Genomic DNA, 13516 nt, shown 5'->3' on the forward strand with positions numbered 1-13516 from the left:
TTCTGTATTGTTATTAGCTGTGGCATGAACGCGCGATTTTCTTAGACGGAGATACATTTTTCAAACTTTATTGGGAAATGTATGTTTTTGGTGTGACCAATCCTAGCAATGAGATAAATGAAACGAACTAAATAGCAATAACTTTATGTTTATGTGTTTTGAAAGTTGTCAGGGGCCCTAATAGCGCCCAAAGTCTGCTTCTATTCTGGGTTTAGGGTCCGAGTGGGACTCGAGCACACTCTTGACGGGCCATTTAACAGCAGCCAAGTGAACACAAGAAGCTCATCATGAATGGAGAGGAGCGGGAACACCTCCTCAACCCCATTGTCCCAACGTAAAAATCCACTTAGGCACCCGGCGGTAATCAATTTAGCCGCAGATGCGCGAGAATAAAAGATGAATGCGATCTGTAATCCGCAACACCTGCTCCGCCGCCGGATCGGTAACGGCACTCCAAACAAAGGCTCGAGCTGGAATTAAAGTGCTTAATTAAAGGCCACTGATCAGTGCGCTATTTATAGGCGCACGGCGGGGAGACTCTCCTGGGTTATTTCGGTTTTAGCGAGTCGAAAGGAAAACATCGTTCGCTCGTTTCATAAACGCGGAGGCTGCCCTACCGCTCGCCGTTTTCCCATTTAAGACGAGCCCTGTCAGAGCTGCTGCTGTCTTGTCTTATCTTTTTTGAGGACTGGAATACGTGCCTGGGTTCTCAATCTCGCGCTGACATTGCGCATGCGTGATCCGGCCGCGGCGCCGAGATGCAGCTGTGGGATGCGGAGAGGGGAGTCCCGACTCTGCGCGGTCGATGTTAACCTCTTTCTGGGGCCGAGCAAACGCAGCGGGTGGTCTGTTCCTTGGAGACCGCCTTGAGGAGGGAGGAGAGAGAAAAGCGAGGGAGAGAAAAGAGGAGGCGCTCGTTACAACAGTCACCAACCTGTGGATAGTGGCGGCGCGTGCTGCGGATTAGAAACAGTCTCGCGCTGGGGTCAGTGCGCGCGAGCCCGTCTCGAGGCGCGACGGTTGCAGCCAGGACCGCGACCACAAGTGCCAGACATGCGCTGCTTGTGAAGAAGATCTCTGGCTGTATGAATGGCCCCGCTATGGACGAAGTTCCGTTTCCCAGAGTCCGCACGCGGCGGAGGAAAAGTCGCTGCCTGGCCGGATCGTGCGAGCGCGAGTTTGACTGCAAGGAGCTCGAGACTCTCTTCCAGAAGTACAACCTGAAGCTTGAACAGACCGCGACGCTCAAAGCGCTGGCCATCCTCATCCTCGCCGCGTCCGCGCTGGCGCTCGTGGAGCTGCTTTCCGCCGGCTCGCGCTTCACCGTGTCCAAGGGCTCGCACCCGGTCCACTGCGTCATCTTCACCTCACTCTTTATCGTCACCAACGTCAAATATCTGCAGGTCACGCAGCTGCAGCAGATCGCGCGGCTCGCGCTGCTCTTCAGCTTCACGTTCGCGTTGCTCTGTTGCCCGTTTCCTCTCGTGCTGGGTCACGGGACGCAGGGCGCACAGGGGCCTGACGCACCGAGCGCAACACCTGAGCAAGGTGTCTGGCAGCTGATGCTCGTTACGTTCGTTGCCTACTCTCTGCTACCGGTCAGGACGCTCTTGGCGGTTTTGTTCGGCATTCTTGTGGCTGCGTCGCATTTAATCGTGACGGTGACATCGGTAACGGCGCGTAGACCTCGCGCGTGGACACCGGTAAGTTGTGTCATTGCACGTTCCATCCCTAAAAAAAATCGCATTTATTGCTTTTGGGGTGTCATATGCACTAGCGATTAGCGCGCTTGGTGGAGCATGAGGGCTGTGGGCGCACGCACTGCACGTGCACACAGGTGGCGTGAAGAATGCGCAAAGACCAGTCTGACTTAAGCACCACTGAGGATGGACAGCTCAGAGAGAGCAGTCAGTCAGAAACCCATCAGAACTTATTTTATGAAATATATACCAGAAAAATCAAACAGAAAGTCAGTCAGTGGTTAATTCAAAAATATGTGAATGTGAAAATTATCTGAATTGTGTGCATTTTAAATCACTTTACAACATTGATTTAACCATCAATTAACAGCCCCCCCCCCCCCCCCCCCCTCAAAAAAAAAAAAAAAAAAAATTTATTAAGAATATCAGAACTGAAATTATTTGGATGTTTCAATAGCTTGCACAGCTTCTGTGCCAAAATTAGCATAATAATACTGTAGTAAAAACTAAACATGTTTATCATCGGCTTTAACACTCAGAATTTTACTGCGAGATGACATGCTATTTTATTTTCTGTCCTGACACAAGAAATGACTCTAAAAATAGTGGAATAACCTTTGAATTATTTATTTATGTATTAATTACATGCTTGGCCAGTTGGACATTTATGAAGATGTGTACAAAAAAAATATATTCAGAATAAATAGAGCTTCAGTGATAAAGCTGTAAATTGTTTTCATTTAAAGTTTCCCTCTAACTGGGACTATATTCCTCTCCCCCTTAAATAAATTTTGTTCCAGCCAGTGTAATAGTGATACAATTAAGCAGAAGCATGTGCACAAGAGTGCTGTTGTGCTAAATGTCAGCACAGCTTTGACCATAAACACAAGGCTGCAGGTCTGATATTCAGCACAACTCTTTTAAACAGTTCAGTATGTTTCAGACAAAAATCGGTAAGGAACATCATGCATGAGTGTAGCTACAGAGATGTACCTTTACTACAAAATTGTTAAGAATCCATTGTAATACTCCTAAACATTTTAAATGTTGTTTTACATTTAACATTTAATGTACTGTTTGGGGTTTAATTGTATGCAGACCTTTCAGACAGACCTGAAAAACCTCTTCTTTTTAGTTTCCATTTAGGTAATTTTCATATCTCAATAAATACCCCACATTTTAAAAAAAGAAGAAATTCTGTCATCATTTATCCATATGTCATTCCAAAACATTTACTTTTTTTCTTCTATGGAAGATAAAATAAAGTTTGGAAAATGTCCGTACTATGTCAGTGCTGACCAAAACGATTTGATTATCTACATTCGGCAAAATACTTTATTTACTTTTGTGTTCCACAGAACAAATAAAGTGATACAGGTTTGGAATAACATGAGCGAGTAAATAATGACAGAACCTCAATTTGTGACATTCTTCTGCCAGCTGTTTATGTTTGCTATGTGTTTTTGCTGAGGTCAGACTGATTCAAAACAGAAACAACATTACTGAAATAGATACCAGTCACAGAGGGATAAGGCTCCACAAACAGAAGCGAGATATGATTAGGTTAGAGAAACATAATTAAAGAAATTGACATGAAAATAAGAGGCTAATTTCAATATCACTACTGATATTGTTATACATACATCAATGGTGTCTCTGAGAACAGCGTAAATCTAAACAGAACAAGAAAGATCAAATGAAAAGAGTGAGGCTGTAAACAAGATATTAATCTTGATATCAATATGGAGAGTGACCTTTCATTTAATCTGGCAGACTGACAAAATGACACATTTCAGTTCAGCTTGTAACCTCTACACCTCTGATTTACTGAACGCCGTGACAGTTGCACGTCTCGCTACATCCTCGCTGGATGCTAAATGATGTTTGTGACAAACGCTCACACAGGAATTGCAGCTTCCATCATCAGAAACCAAACCTGTGAGAACAGGGATTTGGTAACCTACTAAGCCTTGATTTCATCAAAAAGACTGGTAGAGTGCCTAAAACCAATCAAAATAATCCAAAGACTTTAAGCAAACAGCATATACAGTATTTCATTATTGCTCTCCAAACTTCAAGAGCACTTCACATCTAGACACAAGTTCACATGCTGAGTTAATGAGGTTTTTTTCACACTCTCTCACTCAGACTGTCACAGCATAACCTTGATGCACATCACACATTATATACAGGACGGTCAGCCGTCTATAAGCCAATAACATGACTTTAAATCCTTGATCAATGATAACTAATCAATAGCCAAAACCAATGATCAAACTGGCTACTATGGAAGATTGTTTCCACCACTGGATAAAAAATAAATAAATAAAAAAGGTAATTGTGTGACTTTTTAGCTCACAGTTCCGACTTTTTTTGCCCAATTCTGAGGAGAATTGTGAGATATAAACTTAGAATTGTGAGATATAAATGCAGAGTTATGAGGTATAAACACAGAATTGTGAGATATAAATTCAGAATTGCAAGATATATAAACACAGAATTGTGAGATATAAACTCAGAATTGCAAGATATAAATGCAGAATTGTGAGATGTAAACTCAGAATTGCAAGATATAAACAAAATTGTGAGATATAAACTCAGAATTGCATGATACAAATGCAGAAATGTGAGATATAAACGATAAATTGCGAGATATAGTCTCAGAACTGTAAGATATGAACACTTCTGAGAATAAAAGTCTGAATTGTGAGATATAAACGTGCAGTTACGAAAAAAAAGTCTGAATTGTGAGATAAAAAGTCACCATTTTTATTTTTTATTCTGCAGTAAAAACAACCAAAAAAAAACTGAATTGCAAGATGTAAACTCAGAATTCTGAGAAAAAAAGAGAAAGTTGGAATTATTTGTTTATATCTTGAAATTCAGACTTCTAAAACTCGCAATTATTATAGAAAAAGTCAAAATTGCAAGTTTTATATCTCTGAATTCCCTTTTCTCAGAATTGCAAGGAAAAAAGTTTTCTTTGCAAGAATTGCAAGATATAATTGCGAGGTATAAACTCTCCATTTTAAGGATTGTGAAATACAATATTTGCAATTGACTTTTTTTTAAAACAACAACAACAACACTGAGGGTATGCTTACACTAGTGCTGTTTTCTTTTTAAAACACATTTGCTATGGTAACGCCAGTCGTTTATCCTCGAAAACGGAGACTTTTGAAAACACTGCAGACCCTGTTTTTGTTTGAAAACTCTGTGGTTGTATTTCCGTGTAAACGAACCAAAACGGAGAATTTTGAAACCGATGGCATGGCTGCCCACGTTTGCTTTGCATATCCTTGACGACCGTGTAAACAATAACACCATGCTCATTGTTTTACTGGCACAAAGTTTTCTGTTGTGTAGTGTGGATGGATATCAGGATCATTTTCATTTTAAAAGGCGGTTTTAAAACAAAAACACACTAGTGGATACAGGGCCTGAGTTGCAAAATGTAAGGTCAGAATTCTGAGGGGAAAAAAAGAAAGGAAGCTTAAATTCTGAGGTTATATATCTCATATTTCATATTTCTTTTTTTTTCTCAGAATTGCATGGCAGAAACAGGCTTCCATATGCTACATTGCTTATTAGCCTTGTTAGATAATTTGTAAACCTCATAACCTTGCTAAGGATTTGTAATAATGTCACTGCTTTGTGCTATTTAGCAAATGGCCTTCACTTTAATTTACAAAGGGCCTGTTAAAAGAATGCATAGACCAATTGAAGGGATTCTGGGTAATCTATTTTTCTGTTGCTTATTGAATGAACAATACAAAGCCCTTAATAGGTGCCCATTTGAAGTGGCGTGTCTCAAAAGCCAGGCAATTGCTGATTCTTCAGGTCACAGAGGCTAATCCGTAGAGATTCTCAGGCTATCTAGCATGGGGGGTTTGTGTCTGTCTTCGTGCTCGAGTTTATCATCTCAGGATGGATTGAAAAAGTTAACTCGCTTCCCCCGTTCTCGTCATCTGTTTCTGTCTCTCCTTCAAAGTAGTTTCACTCTTTGGCCCCGTTTTTCACTCTCGTTCACACACACACACACACACACACACACACACTTACCAGTACGCCATTCCTAATCACCAAAAGTTCATATTCAGTCGCCGAATGTTGTTTAAATGTCAGAATCCTTCAGCATGGTCTGATAAACAGAGATGGTCACACAAACCCTGTTATTTTTCTCTCTCTCTGTGTTCGTAGCTGGTAGCAAATGCAGTGTTGCTGGTCGGCGTGAATCTGTCGGGTGTGTTTGTGCGAGTCCTTACTGAGCAGGCCCAGAGGAAGGCCTTCCTACAGGCCAGAAACTGCATCCAACAGCGCCTGCAACTAGAGGACGAGAATGAGAAACAGGTCAGACTTTCACGACACGTGCACTGGCATACACGCAAACAAACAGCTTCATGTTTTCGATTAAATTATCAGCTGTTTCATTTTCTCCCACAAGTTAAAGTTGCAGTTTTGACAGGTAATTTACCTTGCAAGATTGCTTTCATTACCCCCCCCCCCCCCCCCCCCCACCCCCCACCCCCCCACCCCCTGACTAGCTTAAAGGTCAAACTTTCTCTGCAAACACATACTACCACGCACACAAAAATGCATGTATGCTAAGACACACAAAACAGTTGTGAGATCGGGTCTCAGGTCAGGTGCTTGATTTAGTTGGTACATTACAGCCCACCAAAAACACTTCAGAACAGGCTCTCAATGCTACTGAGTGTGAGTAATGGCTTAGCGTTTTAATTCGGCTTACTAGCTGCAAATGTAAACTTCTAAGTCAACATGAAATCATTATAGATCCTTTTTAGTTTCTTAATGTATGCTTTATTGTGTATAATTTAACAGTAAATGTTTTTGCAAGAGAAAAAATACAGCTTGACTGAAAGTTGATTGGAATTTAAATTGGAACTGGAATTCAATGAATTGCAACTAAACAGGTAATGGCTTTCTGGAAATCAAGTGTTCTTTTGTCTGGTCTAAAAGACCAAAATTTGTGGTCAGTAATTTTTTTTGAAGAAATTAATATTTTAATACTTTGATCAATTTAATGCATCCTTGCTGAATAAATGTGACAGTAAATTGATGCAAAAATGTAAATAAATGTTTCTGAACTTTCTTTACCACAAAAATATTGAGAAGCACAACTGTTTTCAATGTTGTTGATAAATGTTTCTTGAGCAGCAATTCAGCATATTAGAATGATTTCTGAAGGATCATATGACACTGCCTTACATAAAAGAAAAACATGCATTTTGAAATACTGTTGTTACATATCTGTGGTTTTCTGTCTATGAGTTTTCCCCGTTCTATTTAATTAGTCATTCAGTTCACCTGTTGTCTGTTAATCATCTCATAAGTTCCCCTTGTTTTGTTTATGATTATAAGCCCTCAGTTCTCCCTTAGTCTTGGTCCGTTCTCGTCTATGTTAAGGTGGTTTACTTGCCTTGTCTCCTGGATTTTCTAATTAAAATAATTTTTTGTTGATCTCCTTCGTCACCGTGCGTATGTATATCACCAACATGTGACGCTTGCTTTGCGTTTTACATCTCAAGCCTCAGTGAGCGGTCTAAGGCAGGCTTCCCCGGGAGTGGTCCTCAGGACAATTTCGCCGCATGTGTGGAGTGGGTGCTGGAGAATAATGGACTATACTTCTCCGTCTGTCCCGCTGATGAGGACATCTCCAGCCCCACTCCCAAACCAGTAACCAGCCAGCTGTCATCCCGCTGCACGGAGGTATCGCCTGAGCCCACTGCAGACGGAGAGCCTCAGCCTGCTGTGACATGTGAGCCAGCGCAAAAACCCTGAGCCTCAAGAATGTCCTGACCAAGTGAGTGAGCCGGCAACACCGTCCGTTCCTGAGGGAGTTTTAGTGGAGAGGGTGAGCTGCAACTGGCCACTGGACTACTGTATATATTGAGGAACTTATGGACATCTTTGATATGGATTTGATTGAGTGGGTTGGGGAGGTGATTCCCAGTGTTTCTGTATCTCATGAGCCTCCGCTGGTCCCGTCCAGCTCTCTTCCGTCTCCTGAGTCTCCGCTGGTTCCACTCAGCTCTGAATCTCCTGCATCTCCGCTGGTTACGCCCAGCTCCTGTTCTCCTGTGTTCCCTCCCAGCCTCCCTCTCCCACCTCCTCTTCTAAATCCAGCCAGTTCCTCAGTTCTGTCTCAGCTGGTTCCTGCCAGTCCCTCAGCTAGCCCTCAGTCAGCGCCAGCTGGGCACTCTGATCCGCCGCCTCGGGGCTTCCAGTCTCCAGCTCCGCCTAGGTGTGAGGATCCCCTGTCTCCGCCTCCAGCCTCCGAGCCCTGGACTCCACCTCGGTCCTTCGGCTCCGCCTTGGCACCTAGCTCCATCGTCTCCACTGTGGTCCGTCATCTCACTGGCTCCACCGGGCTCCCTCGTCCCTTCGGCTCCGCCTTGGTCAGTCGTCGACCATTCACCGCCTCGGGACTCCACTCCTCCGGCTTTGCCTCGTCACTCCGTCCCTTTGGCTTTGTCAGGCTCCTCCTTCCCTTCGGCTCCGCCTTCGTCCTCAGTCGCTCTGGCTCCGCTGTAGTTTTCCGGATCCCCGACTCCGCCTCGGTCACCTGAGCCTTCAGCTCCGCCTTGGCCCTCCGGATCCTCAGTGTTGCCTTGGCTCTCTGTCTGTTCCGCTTCATCTAGGGCTCTCCTTCCATCGGCTCCATCTCCGTCAGTCGTCCCCAGGGTATCGTCTAGGCCAGGGGTCTCCAACCTTTTTTACACCGTGGAATGGTTACGGTTTGAAAAAAATCTTGCGGACCGGGTGGGGGGTTGTGGATGGGGTCTTTAAAACAGGTCAATTAATTTATACTGTTATCAGCACGTTGAAGTAAATTCGTCTCTTGTCTCTGAGAGAATATGCGCTGTTAATGCAGCGCTAGTAAAGTTTTTTTTTTTACTTTCTCTTTCTGTATGACTGAAGTTAAGACGTTCACTGGCATAACTATTGAGCACGTTGCTTTTGTGATATCCATTGGCTCGCCTTCATGGTTTAAAACAGAAATATTTCCAGTATTGCGACGTGACCGCAACCCCCATGCATATATATCTTAAACGCAGGTATACATGAAAGAGGAATCAAATCGGTATGCAGCGTTGTATGAAACACGTCTATATGCTTGTGCGCGCATCGGGTGTGTGCGAGAACAACAAGTAACGAATTGAGTTCTGTTTCGTTTCTTCTTCTTGTGGTTTTAAATAGCTTGAACATGTAAATTGGCAAATTAATCTGCGAATCACATGCCGAACGGTGGGGTCTTGACCTGGTCTGTATATCAACTGCGATCCGTTTAAAGCCCTAGCCATGACAGATGAGAGCAATCTTTTATTTACTAATTTAACATGAAATTGTCAAATTGTTACTCGATATCAATTGCATACAACTAAAATACAGAATAATTAGAAAAATAATTTACGCACAATAAATAACAGAGCGTCATATCTATTCACATTTTCCCCAGAACTTTCTCACGACCCGGTAGTCCTCTGGTCTAGGCCTTCGCCACCATGGCTCCTCCCTCCCTTGACTCTGCCCTGGGGTTTCATCCTGGCTGGTCTCTGGACCAACATCTGGCTCCTCCTGCTCCGGGTTTCCCCTTGGCCCCTCCCACCTTCCACTCCCCTTTGGACTTCTTTGAACTCTTTCTATTTCTGCCCCCTTCCTGTTTCACGTCCTCCTCCAGAGCTTCCACCCTCCCTCCTCAGTTGGAATATGTTGCGGCGCAGGGATGCGCCTTCTCGGGAGGGGGCGAACTGTTACATGTCTGTGGTTTTCTGTCTCTGTGTTTCCCCTGTGACCTAGTTTTCCCCGTTCTGTTTAATTAGTCAATCAGATCACCTGTTGTCTGTTAATCATCTCATTTGTTCCCTTTGTTTTATTCATGCTTATAAGCCCTTAGTTCTCCCTTAGTCTTGGTCCGTTCTCGTCTGTTAAGTTGGTTTACTTGCCTTGTCTCCTGGATTTTCTAATTAAAATATTTTTTTGGTGATCTCCTTCGTCCCCAAACATTTTAACGGTAGACTATAAAAAAAAACTAACAACTTTCAAACAACGCTGTCACACTAAAATTTAAAGTGTGTCTTGATATTTAATTCTACTTCATTCAATTTTAGTGTAAATTCCAATTTGTTCTTGCTATCTCAGATAAAATTTTAATTATCAGTAATTGAATTAGAACTTTAAAAGCATGCAGTTCATTTCTGAATGATGCAGAACATTGTTCAACATCTACAGCAAACCAATTTGATTCAATTTCCACCCCACATTTCATTTTTTGGAAATTTATTCTACAGTAAAATGAGTTGCAAATGAAATTCATGTTGATTTTAAAGTCAAACAAATTTTTTATTTTTTTTTCTCTCCCCTTTATTTTTGATTAATGCCGCCGTCTAAAAAAGGTTAATTAATAAAAGTGGTAAAAAACGGTATTTGTTTTTCTGGCAGAATAAATTTTAGGGCAGCATAACAAACAGTTAAGCCAAAGCCTGAATATATTAAACAACTTCCATGCCTCTGTCTAGAAACACAGCAGCACCTCTACTGTATAAGCCCAATCCTGCATGAAACAGGACTTTCTATACTTAGAGCAAACTCTTTGTCTTATCTGTTGGCGTATTTGCGGGATGGACATTTCTGGAAAAAAAATGCACACACAGCAGATTGTGGTGCACTTATTCAAAGATTCTTTTGCAGCGGCAACCAACTGGAACAAGCCAGATTCATCATCTCACTTTATTTCTCAGTGAGACTGCTTCATCTTTCGCTGTCATTGTGGATTATATCAATGATAAAGAATGTGAATCAAATAGCAACATTAGCATAACTTATCTCCCTTACCAAGCAGGTAGATTGCAGTGGATAATTACTGAATGGTTTATAAATGAAGTGGAGAGGGGCATAAGACGAAAAGATGCAAAACACACTCATACAAACTAAAGCGAAGAGGACACTTTCCCCTTGTTCCTTAGCGACTGAAAATTGGTTATAATTGTTTGCACATGACTCATCCACCTCCTACCCAACAAACTCCCTGAATAGAAGGTAACACCACCCACTCTATACATCACACCAAGCTGTACCGCACAACTCTCTCTCTGACACACAAACTCTCACACACGCGTGTGCACTCACTGCATAGATATGGACCGGTCTGTCATCTTTCCATTTGGACATACAGATGATCTGTAATTTATGTGCACTAAAGTGCACATTCAGCAAGAATGCCATATGTATTGATTTCAAAAGTTTGAGAGTTTCTTGCAAAGATGAATTAAATCACAAGGAGGGAGAATATTTGAGTAAAAAAAAAAATATATTTTTTTATTAAATGGAAAAGGGGAGGCCAGAGAGACAACCTCTATGACGTTTTTTGTACTTTGAATAATAGTAAGTATTATTTATAATACTAACAATGCTAATACTATTATTACTACAACTACTTCTACTGTAATAATATACAGTGGTGGCCAAAATTATTGGAACACTTGGCATATTTAAGAGGTTTCAGTTGTTTTTGTTGAATTGCAATGCCCATAAAATGAACTATTGCCAGAACTACCTACAATGAAGGGAATCTGCTGGAACATTGAAAATGATGGACTGGCCTCTTAAAAGACCGGACCTCAAACCCATCGAGCAAATTTGGGGCGAGTTGGAAAATAAACTGGACAGATCTATTGTACATTCAAAGGAAAGCCTTTGGCTTGAGTTTCAGAAGGCATTGGATAACATTAGTCTTGAAGTTCTCAGGAAATATATTGACACTATGCAAGAGAGATGTGCTGGTGTAATTGCTGCAAAAGGTGGACATACCAAATATTAAAGTTAAAAGTGGATAAAAGCAAACTCACTTCATCTGATATTTGTTGTGCTTAGAGCAACCATCTACATGTTTCATGAACATTATGAAGTGAAATCATGTTTTGGATGCAAAAAAAGTATACAGTGCCCTCCAAAAGTGTTGGAACAGTAAAGACAAAATTGCTCTGTTGGCAGTGGAGTCAAGACATTTACAAATATGATTAAAAGATGAATATGAGACAAAACTACAGAAAGTCACATTTTATTATTGGGTGATTCAACACATGGATGTTTTACCAGCTAAGAAGTTCAGCACTTTTAGAGTTTCATCTCTCTATCTGATGTGAGCATAAGTATTGGAACAGTTGCCTCACAGGCCTTTCTAAGTGATCAGCTGTGTCCTGTTGCATTAATTCTTCACATATTAAAAGCAGGGAATGTGTCGTATCAGTTATATCCATTACTTCTGCATTCTGAATCTTGCATTGGATGATGACACACACAAACCAGGATGAATATGAGGGAGCTGACTCTGAGAGAAAAGCAAGCAATTTGGATGCTAAAAGAAAAGGGGAAGTCAATTAGAGCTCTAGCAAAAACAAAGGGCATGGAGAAATCAAGAGTTTGGAAACCACCAGCGACACCAGCAACCAACAACAACCTGATCGGCTGAGAAAACAACAGTAGTTGATGACAGACAAATCATAAAAGCTGTGAAAATGAACCCCAAAAGACATGTCTGTAAAATCACCAACAACTTCCAGAAAGCTGGGGTGATGCTCTGACAATCTGTCCTCAGGAGACTTTGAAACAGAATTACAGATGCTACACAGCAAGATGCAAACCTCTGACCAGATTAGAGATTAGATTAGATTAGAGTTTGCAAAAAAGCACAAAGGTGAGCCAGAAGAGTTTTGGAACTGTGTTTATGGACTGATGAGACAAAAATGAACCTTTATCTAAGTGATGGGAAAGCAAAAATGTGGAGAAAAAAAAAAGGGAACTGCAATGATCCCAAGCATACAGCCTCATCTGTAAAGCATGGTGGAGGTGGTGTCATGGCATGGGCATGCATGGCTGCCTCTGGAACAGGCCCTCTCAACTTTACTGATGACTTAATGTAAGATGACAGTATCAGAATTAATTTGGAAGGGTACACAACCACCTTGCCTACCAATATTCCAAGAAAATGCCACCAGATTCATTGGGAAGTGCTTCATATTGCATCAGGACAATGACCCAAAACACCCTGGTAGTTCAGTCAAGGAATTTATAAGGGCAAAGAAATGGAAAGTCTTAGATTGCCCACGTCAATCTCCAGATTTAAATCCAAATGAACATGAATTTCACCAGCTGAAGAGGAGAGTAAAGGCAGAAACTCCCCAAAGCAAGCAACAATTGGAATTTGCTGCATTAAAGGTTGGGAAAAAACATTTCAAAGGATGAGACCAAGAGTCTGGTGATGTCTATGGGTCACAGACTCACTGCTGTGATTGTGTGCATGGGATCTCCAACTAAATAATAGCTTTTAATCTTTTATATCTGCCTTATGTTCAACTGTCCCAATACTTATGCTCACATCAATGAGTGGGATGAACTCTAAAAGTGCTGTTCTTTTTATTTGGTAAAACATGTGTTGAAACGGCTAATAATAAAATCTGACATTCTATAGTTTTGTCTCATATTCATCTTTTAATCATATTTGCAAATGTCTTGACTCCAGAGCCAACAGAGCAATTTTGTCTTTACTGTTCCAATATTAAGGAGGGTACTGTATATATAAATATTTGTACTGCTTTTTTTTATTGTACTATTTACAAGGTATCTGCAGACTTCTTAATTTAAGGCAATTTGAAAAATTATTTCTTATACCATTTAACGTATTTAAAACTGTCTAAGGCCTTAAAAACTCTTCAGTTTAGTTGTATCAAATTTAAGGACCCGTGGGGGCAATGTTCCCTCTCATTTTTTTTCTTGCTGAGCAAAACTTTTCTCTA

General features: G+C 41.5%; 1 protein-coding gene across 1 annotated transcript in view; it reads left to right on the forward strand.

Moving 5' to 3' along the window:
• Positions 1–1085: 1085 nt before the first annotated feature.
• LOC306880611 (adenylate cyclase type 1-like) overlaps positions 1086–13516 on the forward strand; it is a gene marked incomplete at its 5' end in the record, with an annotated part of 58073 nt that continues 45642 nt past the window's right edge. Inside the window, 2 exons of the mRNA XM_079434243.1 lie at positions 1086–1703; positions 5901–6050. Coding sequence (XP_079290369.1) covers positions 1086–1703; positions 5901–6050 — 768 coding nt within the window. The remainder of the gene's footprint in view (positions 1704–5900; positions 6051–13516) is intronic.

This window comes from Barbus barbus (assembly GCF_936440315.1).
Source record: "Barbus barbus genome assembly, chromosome: 14".
NCBI classification, from domain to species: domain Eukaryota; kingdom Metazoa; phylum Chordata; class Actinopteri; order Cypriniformes; family Cyprinidae; genus Barbus; species Barbus barbus.